The sequence below is a fragment of the Agelaius tricolor genome, unplaced genomic scaffold (genome assembly GCF_023055355.1).
Source record: "Agelaius tricolor isolate 1412-34295 unplaced genomic scaffold, bAgeTri1.0.p SCAF_26, whole genome shotgun sequence".
Lineage (NCBI taxonomy): Eukaryota > Metazoa > Chordata > Aves > Passeriformes > Icteridae > Agelaius > Agelaius tricolor.
This window is the reverse complement of record NW_027269286.1, coordinates 3105086-3123082: the sequence shown is the minus strand read 5'-3', so window position 1 is coordinate 3123082 and position 17997 is coordinate 3105086. Positions and strand designations below refer to the sequence as shown.

The following is a 17997-nucleotide window of genomic DNA, read 5'->3' as shown; positions in this document are numbered from 1 at the left end:
GTCAGGGTGAATGTAGGCAAACAGTGCCTTGCTGGGGCTCTGCCTCGTCCAACTGTGTCACCTGGGTGCATGTGAGCTGACTTCAGAAGAGCTTTGTTGGCTTTCCTATGATTTCAAAACCAGCCTTCAGCAAATATGTTTGCTTTATATTCTGCCCCTCTTTTTTTCTTTTTCTTTTTTTCTTTATGTCCTATTTCTTGCTCCTTTTTGTGTTTTGTTCTGAGCATGCTTGTGAACCTTGTGTTTTACAGGTTGCAAAACTGTAAAATTGTGAATTATCTTGCTGTTGTAAGGCGGCAGCGGACAGGAAGAAAGTGGAAAATACTGAATAGGCAGCATATTGCTGCGTAGGCATTTAATGTTGTTACAGTGTGATATAAGTTAAAATATTGCTTATTTCCTCTTTGCTGTTCAAAACAACCTGGAGCATGTTATGACCGGGATCTAAACAGTAACTGAAAAAGTAAAAACAAATGTTTTAACAGAGAAAGGCATGGCCTGCCAAATACTCTGCGTAATTTATGATTGCATGAATAATAAATGAACAGAATACTTGATAACACCTGACTTTCTGGGGGAAGACCTTAATTTCTTTTTAAAACCAAATGAAAATGTGCAAAAATTCCCTGCAATATCTTCAAAACTGAAAAATATCCAAAAATTAAGCATGAGCAGCAAGAGCTTCAGTGTTTCCTGCAGTGGCCAGCAGTTTAACAGATCTGTGGACATAAACCCAAATATATATCAATGACAAATCATTATAAAATTTCATAAACAATGTTGGCTAGCTAATATTGGAAAACAGGCTTCAGTAAACATGTTTTCTTTTTTTCTTGTTTCATCCTTGTTTTTAAAGAGGGCTTTTTGTGACCTGCAGAATAAATAACTTCCTGTTTCTTGATAGCTATTACAAATGACAGCTCCTACTGCTGACATTCCTGCTATTTTTAATCAGATGTAAGTTAATGTCCTGTAAATTTTATTTATTTATTTATTTATTTATTTATTTATTTATTTATTTATTTGAAACAAGTGTCCCATTCTGATGAGCTCAGTTAAAGAGTCTGCACATCTTTGGAGCTGCACAGGGGGCTGTGTTGCTTCTCTGTCTGCAAGAGGCAAAAGTACTTGAAAGAAGCAAAAGCTGTCAGGATACCAATACTGAGCAAGTCCCTCTAGAGTAACTTAAAACTTCTTTCTTGCACCCCTTTGAATTGATTTATGGCGTTTTAGCTCCCAGGGTCAGCTGTGCTTTTGCCTTAATATGCTTCAACACATGTGTGGGGAAAGCTGGAGGGAAGTTCCACTGCTTTCTTCATCTTTGGGCAAAAGGATGGGAGCCCCTGGCAGGCTGTGTGATTGGGAATGTGACTGTTGCAGTCCTTAAATCTGAATATCGAGGCTGGCAGGCTTGGGCCGCCCAGTTACACGTGGGCTTTTCTTTGAGGGTGATTGTGGTGATGATGGTGAAGCTTGCACCATGTGAAGACTGTGACCTCTAGGAGAAGGAAGCTTAATCTGGAAGTTGATAAGAGCTTTTTGGGTTTGAGGGATTACCACAGACGAGAGGAGGCTTAATGTTTTCTTTTCTGAACTGATAAGAGTGATACAATGTCCTCCCTGGGAGATCTCCTGTTCCACCTGGTAAAAGGCACCTTGTGCCCAGAGCTGCCCTGTGTCAGGCTCTGTCCAGGGGAATGGGAGACTGAATGAGGTCTGATCTCTGAGCAGCAGTGGTAAGGCCAGTTTCCTTGTGTATTTCAAATGGAAAGATATAGTAATGAGGGCTAATTTATTAGACCTAGTTGGTAGTAGAAATCTAGCACCCAAAATGTCTAACAAAGCTCGTTTTTGCACAAGTGTCGCACTCTGGAAGCTGTCTTATTTTGTGTCCACCTCTTATTTGGGGTCCTGCACCTCTAGCAGCAGGCGTGTACGTAAAAGATCTCAAGCCACAATGGTGCTGCTAATCTTCCTTTTCATTGTCCTCACTGTAATATTTTACTGCTTAAAAAAAAAAGAAAGAAAGGACGTTTGGGTATAGCGATGAGTGCTGGTGCTTCAGAGCTCTTGGGCTTTACTCTGTTAATTCCATTCTTGTCATTTAAAACATGGCTTTTTCTTAGCCTTTTTACTTTTCTTGTTTGTGAAGGAGGAAGGCAAATAAATACAGAGCTGATGATTTAAGTCACTGTTGCCAGATGACATTCTATGGGAATGTGGACTTGCCAGTATGTAGATTGTAAATAGTTCTTTGATTTAATAAGGGTCTCTTAAGTACAGAGCACAGCCTACTGTAGTGAGGGACTAGGAATGCTTCCAAAATGGGTGTGAGGGAAGAAATTGGCCTTTAGATTTCTCTCCTCTGAGTGCCCATCTTGTTCTGAGAAATACTGCTCTGCCATAGCCCACTGAAAATTTTGAGCCTCTCTGGGGGTAACTGCTCAGAGTTGGTGGTACATGTTTTGCAAGATTGGACGACTCTGGCTTTATAATACTGAGCAGATGTCATAAAACCCAGTGAGGAGTGCCAGCGATTCTTGAACTGCAGCCCGAAGAACATCACAGAAAGCAGCATCTGAGAGGAAGACACTGGCATGAACAGTGCAGCCACCCAGCAGGAGTCCTCTGTGTCCCAAGGAAATCAGCTAAAATCTCTTTGAAGTATTAACCTCACCTTTTGCAAGAGGGTGGCTGCAAGTGGCCAGACAGTGGAGAGGGGCAGTGCACGCTGGATTATAGCCAAAGGCTGCCCTGAAATTCGGATGAGAGCGTTTTGCTGGCTTTGGAGTAGTAAATTGTGTTATATAAAATCTGCTAGGCTGTGGGAGCAAACTTCAATTGGAAAGAGCTCTCCTGTAGAGAGTGTGCTGGTGGTCTGACCTGCTTCTCTGGTGGGGGAAAATAAGTATCAAGGCAAACTGTGTTCTAAGAAGCTGAGGAGAAACATAATACCTAGTTCATGTGGTGCCTCTTTGGGATGTAGAAAGAGGAGTAGTTGAAGATATATAATTGCTTCTTGTGTATTTGGGGTATAAAAACACAAAGAGAAATGAACAAATATTGACTGTATAAAGCAATATCCTTTACATATTTGCAGATATGCTGGAGTTTAAAGAGAACTTAAATATGATCCTATTTAAGCTATTTTAACAAAAATGTAAGAAATCAATTCTTTTCTGCTACTGCTTTGTTATCAGGAAAATTGTATTATATTTTCATGTATAAGACAGATAAAGGGTAAATTGACTAGAGGAAACATAAATAGTAAAACAGTGACTATGTACTTGACTGCATTCAGATGCAAAAGAAACTAAGGGAAAGATAAATGTCACTTTCTTCTTTCCAAAGTTTTTCCTGTTTACTACATCAGCATCAGATATTTACAGCACTAGGTGAAATTCATGGTGTGGTTGCTGTTTTTAAGCTGACACTGTCCCCTTACAAATTCAGCATCTTAACCATTAAATGCACTAAATAGTTTCTGAAGATGACCTAAGCCAAACAAAAAATTCCACTTAACTTTGTTTTAATTTTCTTTTAGTAGTCTGTAAGGGACTGTATAAGTCTGTGTAGGGACTGTATAAAATTTTGCTAGTATATCTTTGCACTTGTTATAGTCAAAATAAAGATCAAATGCATGGTGAGATGTAGCCTAAGATATCATTCAGCCTGTAAATAAAAGGTTTTGCCCTTCTTTTCACAAGCCTTGCAGCTTCCTCAAGCCAGGGATTTCCTGTGGGGCACAGCTAACCCTGCTGCAGAGGAAGCTTGCTGCTTTCATTGACTCTGTTTCTGAAAAACTGATACTCAGTGACATCCATGACCACAGAATGTGAGTCCTGTAGTCCTTTGCTTGCTAAATGAAAAGACTGCCTCTGCTATGCTAATGCAGGTATAATTAGGAGATATATTTAATTTTTTGTATTCTACGCAAAGGCTCAGTCAACAGAACTTTTTATACTGTTGGATCTCTACATCCCTTTAATATGTTGCTTCTCAAGGTAAGAAGTACAGACAGCCCTCAAGCTTGTCCAGGCATGGCCAGCCCATGGGCAGCACTGTGGATGGGGCAAGTGTCCTGAACTTAGCCCGTGTCTCCAGTACATCCTGCTTTGCGTTACCTGCCTCAATTTTAACACATTTTCAGCTGTTTGCTTGTAAATCCATCAGGTCTTGACAATAATTCCAACCTTTTAGGCTCTCAGTGGTTTTGTGGAAGCAAATAGCCTTAATTAATGAAAATGAAGATCTGTGGCTCCCTAGCAAAGTATCCAGCTGAAACCAAACATACAGGTCTAGGTTTGCTTGTGCCTTTACCTAGACAACTGGCAGAGATCTGCTTTAATAATGAAGAGACTTTAGTCTGTAAAACTTACGTGGCTTCTCAAGCAGGGATCTTTACAGTTGTTTCACTTAACCAGTTAAAGCTTTTTGAGTAGTCCTATCTGGGGTTTTTGACTGTGCTTTTTTTCTTGGAAGTTCTCTGTGTCCTCTCAAAGGCCAATGCAAAAAATCAACCCTATTTTCTACTACAACGTGTTTTCACCTCTGTAGTTTGCATTTAAGACCTTGGCCCACTTCTGACCTTATTGCTTCTAATTGGTGAGAGCATATTTCCAGTGTTGCTTTTAAGATGATCTGCTAGTCTAATTAGCATTGATATATTTAGCATGTATACACTTTTGTACCTCTTCATTAGAGCTAACAAATGTCAATAAAAGACACTTTAGTTTGAGAAAGAAAAAGAGCTGGGGGGAAAGATTTCTATAAAGAGTGCTGTAGTCTTTGTGATGAATTGGGTATAACAGTGGAGAGTGGCAGAGGTGAAACAGGCTGTCTGTTAAACAGGAAACGAGTGATTAACATTTTTTGTCCTACTGATCATAATTATTCCCACTGGCTGAAAAAAAAAATAAACACTGCTTAGTCTCTCTTTACTATAGCTGCAGATCAAAATTTTGAGCTATTAGTCATTCTGACATTGTATGGATGAACTGCTATATTATTCCTTTTTTTTTTTTTTTCAGTTCAGTGAACTTTGCCTATAACTGTGATTTCATGTTTGCCTTTCAATAACCTGCTTTTACTCTGCATTTGAGGACAGCTTTTCCTCAGACCGCTATGGCTGTGTGTTGCCTGTGTCCCTGCAGAGTCACATTGCTGGTCACTGCATTAGAGCCCACAGTGAATAATTGTGAAAGGGCTATCTGCCCACCACGGATCACAGCAGCCTTCCTCAGGGCTTGATGGACTACAGGTGATTCCAATGCTTTTAACCCCTTTGAAGGGCAGGGCACACCTTAGCAGTGGTGCATGGTGCTCACCTAGACTGCACTGTTGTTCATTCCATCTGGTGTTGGCATAATGCAGGTGTTCGTTCCCTCACCTTTCCTGAACAAAAGATGCAGGCTTTTGTACGTGCAATGGCAATATTTTGTGGGACTGGTTTGAAAGACTGATTATTTCCCTGACCTCTGATGTTTTATTAATTGAGTGCTTTACCAGCTTTTCTGTGATAGCGCCTGGTCTCTCAGGTTATTCACAAGTCCTCCTGCTTTGCTGGTTTTGTGTTACTGATGTAATTGCACAGGCTGCTTGTGAAGGCCTGAGAGTGCTTAAGGAGAGCAGAGAAGAAGCTCTAGTTTGATGGGCATTCTGACTTTGAAATATTCCTCTTCAGTGAGGTCTCCTTGTTGGCCTCCTGTCTCACTGGTGAACTTGCTTCATCATGAGCTGTACATATCCATATATATGTTTCATATTTGTGGAAAAATAGAAATGTTTATTTACAAATATGGAACCCTTATATTTGTCAAACACTTGTTTTCCATCTGTTGGAATAGAAAGCTTGCAGCATCAGTTTTGTAAAGGCAGTATTAGAATTTGTCTGAATCACCAAAAATAGTTATCCTTGCTATCTTTGAATTTTTTAATCTGATACTTATTTTTCTACACTTAACAACTTTTAATGCTATGATAAATGAAATCGATAAATGAAACCATCATTTATCCTGATGGCTATTTGCTTTTTTTTTTTTGTAATGACACTGTGGTGCCTTCTTATTGTTGCTTTTCTTTCATCTTTGAAAGTGGATAGATTTTAGACAAACCTGTGGGTTGTCTTGGTTCCCCAGATGATTTTACCAGAGGGATGAAGGTGCATTCAACAAAATTCATTTAAAAATTTCATTTTCTGTACTTTTCTCTCTCTTGGAGGTACAGAAAACATAGGAGTGATTAAAAGTTTTGGTTGGGGTCATCATGTGTGGAACAGTATCCAGGTGTGTGCTTGCCCTGTGTGCACACTTGGCATAATGTAAACCTTGCTTGTGGTTTTTACTTTCATTCTTCCTAAATGCCTGTGTAGGGAGAGTAGGCAGTGTTATCATCTCATTAGAAATGTCCAAGCTGCCATTATGGTAAAGTGCTTTCAAGGAGTCTACCTAGGATGAGGAAGAGGATATAGGGTGTATTGGGAAATACTCAAATATGTGTCAACAGAGTTGCCTGCTCTGACATGTAGGCATGGACAGCTGAGTCTTAAACATCAATGTCTGAAGCTGGGTATGCATTTTCTGTTCCTACATGTTACCATGATCCAGAGAAGAACACTCTAGTGGTTGAGAAATCCCCTCCAGTCCCCGGTGGCAGCAGGATGCCACCACCTTCAGTGTTCAAGGTTTTTTAGTCGTTGACAGCTATGAGAAGGAATCACAGGATAGTATAAATCTGTGAACTTGAATGCAGAATGTGCAGGACTTAGATTAATGCCACTGACATGTGGCCACAGGAAGCCCCTTTGTGTTCAGGACACATGGCTAACAACCATATAGCAGTAACACACACTCCCTCCTGTTCTTGTACATTCATTCATGGAAAAAGGGATGCATTGCTGAAATCTTACCACATGGAACAGTTTATGGAAGTGTCTCCATGTTTGGAGGTGGTGTTTCATAGGTAGGGGTCTGGGAAAGACTCTCACTATGCTACCACATGTAATGGAAAGCACAGAGAAACAGTGCAAGGTCCCCCTAGGAAGAGAGAAGTATTTCCTCACTTTTTCCAGCTGATATTTCTTAACTGTTTAACAGTGCAGGAGGAAAAATGAAGTCAAACAAAAGCACCTCCCCAGGAACAAAGGATCCAAAAAAGCATGACCTGTTTGGGAGGAAATCCTGCCCTTCCACCTTCATGCAGCTGCAGGTGGCAAGTTTCCAGCATCTTCTAAATATGACTCTTTGACCTGAGGCTAAGTGACATGCTTTCTGTCCATACTTTTATTGGACACCAGAAAAGGTTTCTGAGCTGTAATAAAAAAACACCACAATTGGGTGGCAAAATTAGCTGTTTCATTAGTGTTTGAGGCCTCTGACACTGCAGTGTGGTTGTGTTGGTGAACATTGTAGGGTCAGAAAATGTCTGCTGTCTGTAGACCAAGTGCTTATAACTAGCAGCACTAGCTCTGAGGCAAATCCAAGCTCCTTGTGTAGCATCGTCATCTGAACTTTTTGTATCTCATAGTTACTAGGTAAGACAAACAGGATTGCCTTACACCAGACTGTTGTACCAAAGGAAATTCTGGTAGGTCTGGAGTTACCAATGTTTTCTTTCCTCCTTGGGCTCTTCATCCAAGTGCCATAAGCCTGGCAGCGTGATTGGAAACCACAGAAAAATGGGTGCAGGTGGTGTAGCTATTGCAGGCAAACCTGCCTGTTTTGCCAGGCATGATCTAACTTAGCCTTGGAGAGATGCCACATGGTGCCACTTGCCATGGTCAGCCCCTGCTGCTGCTGCCCGGCTGTTAATGCTGGCTGAGCTGTGAGCAAGTGTGCTGGAGAACTTCCTGGCCTCTGCACACTTTTGTAGGAGTGTTAATGACTTCTTTTTAGAGTGGCGCTTGCCACTGAGGCTCCAGGAGGAGGGTGATGTGAACATCTGGACCTGCTGTAGAGCTCCTATACAAAGACCTAGAGAGACAGGTTGAATGTCTTCTGTAAAAGCATATGGAAATCCTGGGGGGATGGGTTCTCCACTTCTTTGCTGCAAAACTTTTGCTTTGGTGTTGTCACCCCAAGGAGATTGTGCTGGCTCAGAAACCTGCTGTAAGCTGTCATTAATAGGATGTGCTACCACAGCTGATGGTAGAACAAGCTGGCAAGTGGTGCAGACCATCCCCTTGGAAGAAGTGTAGAAAGCGGTGGACTCCTGGGATGTCGTCTGAATGAAAACTTAGTGGGCAGTCATTAGACTGTTAATTTTAATGGAAATGCTAGACCTATGTGTGATAGAAGCAGTGCTGCTCCTGTGGCCTCCCAGTTTGTTATGACTGCATCTTCCAGAGGCCAACTCCTTCCTACCTTTGTTACATGTTGTTACATCTCCCTGAGATGCCATGGCATGCCTTATTGCAGTGCTGTCAGCATATGCACTTTGATAGCCAATGCACTTGTTTTTGTAAAGTGTATTGACTCTCCATTCCTCACTCTCCCTTTTGGTCGCTCTCATGGCACTCTGGTGGGATGTGAGCTGCCTGTGCCCATGGATGAAAGTATGAGGGCGGGAGAGACCATGATCACTTGTAGGTGCTTTTACAAATTTGGGGTCTTGAAGCACCCCAGATAATCACAAATCCACAGCTAGGTCCTGCTGGCAGAGGTTTGCAGCTGGGTTAAAGAGGAGCTCTGCTTCCCTCTGCTTTTGGTGCTCCAAGGTCTGGGGTGGAAGAAAGATGGCCAATAGTCACTATATGATCTCACTTCAGTAAGCACAATGTTGTCAAGTTTAACAGAGCAACTGAGTTTTCAGGTATTTAGTGAAACACCAACACAATTTACTGAAAAATTTCATTAAATACCTCAACTTCAGTTGGGATAGGGACATAATTTTTCTCAGCAATTAGTCAAGTTTAACTTAAGTTGCATGTTTTGCTATTTATATCTTGTGTTTAAATGCAGTATTGGATATTGGTAGCGCTGTTGGAAATGTCAGAAGTACAGCTGAATTATATAAATATGTAGATTCAAGGGAATAATTATCTTGGGCTTCATGAGTTTTATTAGCTGGGATGTGCTCTTCACATGGCACGTAGCTGATACTGGTTTTGCATATTTTGAGTCTTAAATCAGAAAGTAGCAATAAACTTATCCACAGTTCCTGGTCTGAATGCTGAAGTAAGTTTACTTTGTCTCAGAGGCAAAAACTCAATCCCAGGAAGCTCTCCACAGGTGGCAGCAGCCCTGCTGCCATCCTGACCCAGATTTTGATAAAATTCCAGTGCAGTTACGCTCAGCGCGATCTGGCGTGAACTGCTGCTGTGCAAAGACCCGCTTCAAAATGTAGACACTTGCTTTTGGCATCATTCAGGCCAGGTTTTGGGAGGCTTTGCTTCAATGTCCAGGTGAAGCCCATGGCTGAAGGCATCTCCCCTGCGTGCTGGAGCTGGTGGTGCCGCCACACGCCCCAGCCACTAACAGCTGCGCCATTCCTCCAGCAGCCAAGATCCACTGCTGAAACTATACTTTTTTATCAGGTCATGTTTGCATCTGGCAAGGATTTGTAGACACAACATCATTAACAGCAGTGCATATTTTCACAAGAATTACCTCTTCAACACTTTTTCCAAGTTAGTAAATCATAGCTTCTTTAATGTCCTGCTGGCTGCGTGAAAAACAGGAATTTATGTAACAAGCTCTGGGCCGCAAACCTTTTCCTGTTAGGAAAATTTTTTTTTCATTGCTGGCAGAGTTAGGAGACAGCTCTGTTACTCAAAGAGCGACCTCAAATGTCCTCAGTATAATAATACCAGATTATAACATTTTTGATGACTAAGGAATAGCAGCGATTTCTTAAATATTTAACACTTGTGTAGCAGAGAAGAGGGAACTGAGACTTATCACGGTGTTTTCCCTGCCCGATGTTTTGTGTGTTTGGTATGACTATTTTGATAGTAAACAGTGATCCTGAGCCAACTGGGTATGTTTACAAAATACAGTAAAAAAAATGAACTGGTGCAGGAGGTTTTTTAATCAACAGAGCAACTTTCTTGCGACATTTGTAGAGCTGGACTTGTGTCAGCCACAGATTGGTCTGTGGCCCTTGAGTGAAAACAAGGGGCTGCGCCAGGCCGGCCTCACAAGGCTTCCCGGCCAGCCCCTGGGGTATGGGCCAGTCCAAAGATGGACTTCCAGGCTTTCCCTCCCTATGTGTTAGCTGCACCTGGTGCAAATAAAATTCCAAGGCCTTCCCTAGCACCCTGTTGCTAGATCAGAGATAGTATTTTGGTTGTAAGATGACCTGAAGTGAAGAAATATGGTCTTACTTTACAGTTTCTAGAAGGGCTTCCTTTTGAAATTGAGTAAGGAAACACTCAAATCAGAGTCGTCATAGAATGCTTTGGGTGGAAGGAGGCCTTAAAGACCATCTAATTCCAACCCTCCTGCTATGGGCAGGGTACCTTCTACTAGACCAGCTGTCTCCAAGCCCCATCCAGCCTGGCCTCAAATACTGCCAGGGATGGGGAGTTTTTGATGGTGTCTGTTTAACTGGGATAACTTGTAAAGATGGTTCTTTGGAGGAGAGGTTGGAAAGGCTTCTGAGTTCAGGCATGTAGTTTGACTCAGCGCTGTGCTGGTTGAACAGTCAGTGCCTTGAGGCCATGCTCTGCCATCTTCTGGTGTTAGGGAGTGACTTGTGCCCCTGTTTGGGGTGAAGCTGTGCTATGGGGGCATAGTCTCAAATCAGTAGCATCTGTAAGGTGTTGGAGGACTGTAACACCTCCTTGCTGCCCTCATCTACTGAAAGTCTCCTCTGTGATCCCAGAGCAACCACTTCTGCTGAGCTCAGCAGAAAGCCAGTCCTGCTTTGTCTGTTCTGCTTTCCGTGGTCCAAAGCATATCATGGCTCTTGCAGGGAATTTGACCTGTTGTCTCTGGTTTAAGCTGTGAGATGACTGTTCGTGCGTGGAATGCCTACTTAAGATCTTTAGACAAGTTGCTGAAAATTACTCTGAATGGAAGGCAGATAGTGAATTACTGATTTCTCTGCCATTGAGGTCTATTCTGGTTTTAAACATTTATTTCATGTGTTGTTTTGTGGTTCCCTTCTCCTTGTTCTGGATGAATTGCAGTCCTTGCATAGACCATGGTACTGTCTTACCCTTCTATTAACATCTATGGCTGCCTATTTCAGCACTCTTTGAACTTGTGGCCTTTTGTTAGCAATTGTGTCAAGATGCAGGAAAACTTTTCTGTTCATACAATGTTTTTTACATGTGCTCAGCAGAAAATTATAGGAGCAAAATAGGTTTTTTTACAGCTTGGTAGTGCAAAGATTAGTCTCTTGTTAACAGGTCAGCCTGTGGCCTTCCATTTTGGATTTTTTTAAATTTTATTTGTCTGTATTTAAGAACAAAACATGAAACATGACTCATGGCTGAGGAGGTCAAAAAAAGGTCCGGTACCTCCAGCCGTTCTTGGCGCAAGATATCTGGTGCCCTCAGGTATTTGAAGAGTCAATTTTCCATATTAAAATGTTGATTTTGAAAGAGAACGATGATTTTAAGACTAAGGGTTTCATTACAAATTTGTGTATGTTCTTTACATGCCTTTATCTTCTATGATTTCTTAGGTAATTAATGATGTTTACTTATAAAAATTAGAACTTAATCCTCAACTGGTTTTCTATATGTATTTTCCTATATAACACAAGCTATATAAACCTCACTAATGCTCAGTGGCAATAGTGACAGTTTGTGTGTTTCATGTCTGTAGGGTTTCGGGATGTGCAGGATGAAAATCCATTACAAGGACCATACAACAGGATCTCACATTCCTGAACTTTGCATAAAATAATAATTAAAAAAAATCCATAAATACAGTTAAGTTCACTCATTAGATGACTCACTTCAGTCATCTTCTTGATCTTCTGGCTTATTTTTTCTCCTTTATGTGGAATTTTTATTTCAGAACGGTTCCTGCAGTTTTATTGAACCTTTTATAATGTCAGATGCGATGGAGGCAGATGACAGACAAATTGACATGGCGACTCTTTGCAAGCTTGTTTCAGCCAGTTCAGAGCGATGAGGAGATAAAAGAGGTTTCCAGGCTGGCATGTTTTCTTATTTAATGATTACCCCTGTGTTTTCTAACAAAATGAGAGTATGCTTACAAAAGCAGGTGTTAGTATGCCATAAAAGATGCATGTCTTCTCCATTTCTTACATGCTATTCTGTTTTTCAGAATTCAATCCGTCACAACCTGTCTCTGCACAGCAAGTTCATCAGAGTGCAGAATGAAGGAACAGGGAAGAGTTCCTGGTGGATGCTCAATCCTGAAGGAGGGAAGAGTGGTAAATCTCCTAGGAGGCGAGCAGCATCCATGGATAACAACAGCAAGTTTGCCAAAAGCAGAGGCAGAGCTGCCAAGAAAAAAGCATCCCTTCAGTCTGGTCAAGAAGGAAATGGTGACAGCCCCGGATCACAGTTCTCAAAGTGGCCTGCGAGTCCCAGCTCTCACAGTAACGATGACTTTGATAACTGGAGTACATTTCGACCTAGAACGAGCTCTAATGCTAGCACAATTAGTGGAAGACTTTCTCCTATTTTGCCAGAGCAAGATGACCTTGGAGATGGGGATGTGCACTCCATGGTATACCCATCATCAACCACCAAAATGACTTCTACTCTACCAAGCCTTTCAGAGATGAGTAATTCTGAGAATATGGAAAATCTTTTGGATAATCTCAATCTCTTATCACCTAATACATCAATGACTGTGTCAACCCAGTCTTCATCTGCCACCCTGATGCAGCAAACACCAGGTTACTCATTTGCATCCTCAACCACAAGTATAGGTTCACCAAATCCTGACTACAGGAAATTCACTTACGCTCAAGCTAGCATGAGCTCCTTGTCCCAGATTCCTATGCAGACTCTCCAAGACAGTAAGTCAAGCTATGGATCGATGAGCCAATACAACTGCCCTGCGGGACTTCTGAAGGAGTTACTGACCTCCGACTCTCCGCCGCACAATGATATCCTGGCATCGGTGGACACTGGTGTTTCCCAGGCTGGCGGCAGGGCGCTGGGCCAAAGCGTGCTGATGGTCGCCAACTCGGTGGTGCCCAACTACGGCAGCCAGCCACCCCACAACAAAATGATGAACCCCAACGCCCGCCCTCACCAGGGGCATAACCAGCCAGCAGTCAATGGCCGTGCCTTGTCACACACAGTGAACACCATGTCGCACACGTCGGGGCTAAACCGCCTGTCGACGGTGAAGACTTCGCTACAAGTGCCTATGAGTCACCCGATGCAGATGAATGCCATGAATCCATATGCCCCTGTTAACAGTTGCAATGGCTACGGGAGGGTGGGAATTGTTTCCCTCCACCAGGAGAAGCTTCCCAGTGACTTAGATGACATGTTAATTGAACGGTTGGACTGTGACATGGAGTCGATTATCCGTAATGACCTTATGGATGGAGAAACGTTAGATTTTAACTTTGACAGTGTATTGCCTAACCAAAGTTTTCAGCACAGCGTAAAGACAACCACACACAGTTGGGTGTCAGGCTAGGATGTAGTAGGAGGTAAGCTGTGCTTTTCATAATAAATCTGCAAAACAGCTAAAGGGAAAAGAAAGAAATGTCAAGATGCTTAAAATCTGGGAGTTCTTGTGTGTTGGGATGTGAACTCCCTCCGTAATAGTCAGTCACTTTCCAGTCCTTTGTTAGTTTGAGAGTCAGGTTTGCACTGGTGCATTAGGACTGTCAAGTACCAACTTCTCTTACTTCATGTGGAACGCTGATGTTTTGTCATCGATGTTCTAAACAAAAAACTTGCTGGTTACTAGCCAGTAATGAATATTTTTTCCCCCCATTTAAATATCTTAAAGCTAGCTTGAGCATATTTTAATAGATTTATTCATCTGTTGTGAATGTTAATTTGTTCTTTTTTGTTGTTTTTTCTTTCTTCCTAGGCTATGGTTAAATTCTCCAGACTTGTCTGACAGCAGGAACTGAGAAAAGCAGTACAAAGATGTCCTTCACCTTTCTTTTTAATTTTCTTGACAAAGCTGTGCGCATGCACTAACTTTTTTGGTTTTTTGGTTTTTTTTTTTGTTTTTTTTTTTCCTTTTGCCTTCCTTTCGTCAGAGTTGGCAGCAGAGAGAGTATTTTTCTGTACAGGATGTTTGCCCAAGGTTTGCAGGTTATGTGCTGCTGTAGATAAGAACTGTGCCATTGGAAATTTCGTTACTCTGAAGTGCCAAATTCACTACACCATATAATCACAGCAAAGACTCTTACTTACATCATGTTGTGCTTTCGGTTTTGTACAGTATGATCTGTAGAAGAAGAATTGTTTTTTAAGACTATCTGTTTCGGTCTAAGAAAAGTTTATAAACTTTTGTAAGAATACTGTGATGATCTCATGCCCTAAGTAAGTTTAACCTTCGTTGATGTTACCTGTGTTTTGATGAATTGAGATGACTGTGGACTTGCCTTGCAGCAGTATGAACTGCTTTATTTTACTCAAAATTGCCACACATTTCATATGGGAATAGAATAGCCTGTTAAATATGATCCTACTAAACTCACTGACTATTCCAAGCAACCAGTAGGTTAAATGCCATTTGATAATTTACCTGTATTTGTGTAAATTTATGCAAGAATATATCTGGATTTCATTGTCAGATTAATCACTTTATTGTTGGGCTTAAGATAATTTTTGGAATACTTTCCAAGTTATTTTTCTTATAATTAAATTCTACTTTTGTTACATAGGCAACTTTACAAAAAATAAATCTGAGATCTGGCAGCATTCATAACCTCTTCATTTTGTACAGTATTTTAACTGGATTAAGTACATGTTTTTATAAATTTCCCTAGCACTTGGGAGTGCTAATAACAGAAAAGCTTAATAAGGATCTTGAATACAAAACATTTCTGTCCCTTTTTTTGTTGTGTGATATATAAATATAGACAATTTTATGTTTAGAAATATTTAATCAGTTTTATATATGCATTTTTAGAAATGTCATCTGCTTCTATTACCATTTTAACTACCATGAAGTGTTAAGTATTCATTGTTAAGATGCTTGTACAATGCTTCACATTTATATTTATTTCATGGAGGTCTCATAATGTTTGTGCACTCAAGAGCAGGACCTTTTGTGGAAAATTTGTAATTGTAGTAAAATTAAGGACAAAATTGTCATTTGTCTTAATTAGCACTATTGTAGGGTTCATCAGTGTTTCTGTTGTAAAGCAGTAGATTTGAAGAGGCAAAAATGCTACTTTTGAGTGAGAGGCTAAAACTTTGACCTTATTGCAGGACAAAAAATTACTTTTCCAAAAGAAAGATAAAGTAAGTGGCAAAGTTATACAAATGCATGAGGTTTAGGATAGGGGAGAGCATTAATAACAGAGATCTTGTTTCTGTGGAAAAAACTGGTCTTGCTAGAGTAAGCACACTGACAGCTACCTGAGCTTTTTCAGGACTAGGTCTTAGAAGAATCGATTTCTGATTTTTTGTAATTGCATGATGCAGTTTTCATGGATGTGTGACAAAGAGGCCTCCCCTGTCTTTTCACTGGTTGCTACACAACATTTGTGTTACAGAAATCCTTGGAGCTTTTTTTTAATGCACTGACAGAATTAACGGTTTGGGGCTTTTTTTGCTAGGGCTGGTTGTTATGAATAAGGGGAGAAAGAAATATTTTTACACTGATTTTACTTTTGTGTAAACAGCTCACAACCAGAAAATGTCCTAATTGAAACTCATCTTTCCTGTGGTGATGGTGTATGGTGGAGAAGGAAACAGGACATGCCAAGTAAATGAAGTTTAGTAACAAGCCATATATTTAATGATCCTGTTACGACTTTCCTAAGGCTCCGCAATGTATTTATTGATGTGCTAGCATTTAGCTCCCTGTTGGGCTTCAATCACGGCCAATTACAGCTGGTCCTACTTTTTTAGATACACTATTACGATTGTCAGGCAGTTCCTGAGCCTGATGTGATACAGGATCTTCCCCAGTGTGAAGTTGGTCTTTGAACTTGTTTTGAGCAAAATCAAATGTTTTTAGTGCCAAAGCCTGAATGAAGCCACCTGCTTTTACAGGCAGTAAAAGATTTCCAGTAGCATCTTCACCATCAAATGCCTAGTCTCTGAAACATGGTAGTAAATCCTGAGAGTGGAGCAAGTGGAGGGCTCATACAGGGGCTTCTGAAGATCATTCTGTCTGATGCATGTGCAAAAATGTTTGCTCCCAAATAGGCACTGATACACATAGGCGAAAGTTGTCATAAAATCCACCTCTGCATGTGAAGAAAGCAGTAATCAATGCTATGCTCCATGGGGATGCAGCTGAACTTGCTACATTTAACAATATACCTCCTGTTTATTATTTACTGCTACTGTATAACTTCCTGTAAACAGCTATTTTATTCCTTTCCTTTTATACCTATGAATAACATAAATGTAGCCTTACCTTAAATACAACAGTCTATAGAAAGCCCTTGTAATTATTGTGAGGAAACGGTTGTAGGTAATCAGAGATTTGGGCTGCATGGTCTATTTGGCTTTTTTTGGGGTTTGTTTTTTTTTAATTTTGAGGGGGTTTTTTTTGTTCATTTGTTTGGGTTTTTTTGGTTCTGTTTTTGGGTGGTTTTTTTGTGGTGCCATTCTAATGTTTTGCAGTTGTAATTCTGGAATACTGTGAAGTTGGTGAAGGAGCATGTTGTCTGCCTTGAAAACAAACATTATGTGACCTCTAGTTATAAATCCTTTTTCAGTAAAAGTACCAAGTTTCTGGAGTAACTTAGTTTGTCAGAATTGTTGTAAATTATTGGTTTGTGAATTGTGCAGATGATCTTACCTATGCAGCCTTGTTTTTGACTTTTCTCTGGTTTGTACTGTTATTAAAAGTTTATTGTATTATAGAGCTGTTGAGATATTTTAAATATAAAGATGTATCGTTTCCATAATATAGCTATATGATATATGTTTAGGTAGTAGATGCATTAATTAGAAAGCTCTGCTTTGATAAACTGACAGTTTGCCTACACTATATATATATAAGCAAAAATCATATTGCTTATTATTGGCTTAGGTCAACAGAGCATCCCTGAGAAGTTAAAATTGGACCAATTATAAAACAGTATAAAATTTGCACTTGTTAAACCACTGGATGTATGTTAGTACTTTTTTTATTTTTTTACTGATTTGAAATTCCTATTTTCATTATGAAATTGCTAGGGTTCTTAATTTATGACTGATTTTAAATAAGGTATTCTCATTATTATTATTATTATTTTGGTAATCATAATATAAGATGCAGCATGGTTTATGCAAGCAGAAAGCAAATTATTCAACATGAAAACTGGCCTCTTTTTTGAAGGTGTTCCACAAACCAGCAATATCTGAGAGATTGGCATGTACATACTGCTAGTTCTATTTGCGAGTGGTGTGACAGCTCTTCAACGCTTCACTGCTCTGACTTAGTCACATTGCAGAATTAAAATTCATACGTGGATATTTTCAGAAAAAGTGCCTGATGTACTTCTACAGACACATGAGAACAATCCCTGACAGTTTGTTGTATAAAGCCATAAATGTATATAAATTACGTTAAAAAGACTTTGTGTCCTTTCTTGTATACAGAGAATGAGATTTGTACCAGGATTCTACTTGTGATTAGTAATCCTTCTACTGAGATGTTGTCGTAATCACTTTCCTCACCGTGTAATCTTTTTAATGATGATGATCCCATTTGGACAATCCCGATGGCATTAGCAATTTTATACAGAAAAATACCTCATGGTACTAAGTCTTGCCTGGTGAGATGATAACATATGAATGAGCAAACACTAACTGCACAATAGTTAACAAATTTTCCATTACTTGGTATAAAGGAATTTTTCTCTCTTCGCATTGCTTCTGGATTTGGAACTGTAGCAGGTACAGGAACCTAATAGGGCTGAGTTACCAGTGTT

At 40.3% G+C, this 17997-nt stretch overlaps 1 protein-coding gene across 1 annotated transcript in view; it reads left to right on the top strand.

Annotated features, from left to right (window-relative positions):
- Window positions 1-17641, top strand: part of FOXO1 (forkhead box O1) — a 60956-nt gene extending 43315 nt beyond the window's left edge. Inside the window, exons 2-3 of the mRNA XM_071448300.1 lie at window positions 12240-13590; window positions 13980-17641. Of these exons, the coding sequence (XP_071304401.1) occupies window positions 12240-13577 (1338 nt within the window). The 3' untranslated portion in view covers window positions 13578-13590; window positions 13980-17641. The remainder of the gene's footprint in view (window positions 1-12239; window positions 13591-13979) is intronic.
- Window positions 17642-17997: the final 356 nt, after the last annotated feature.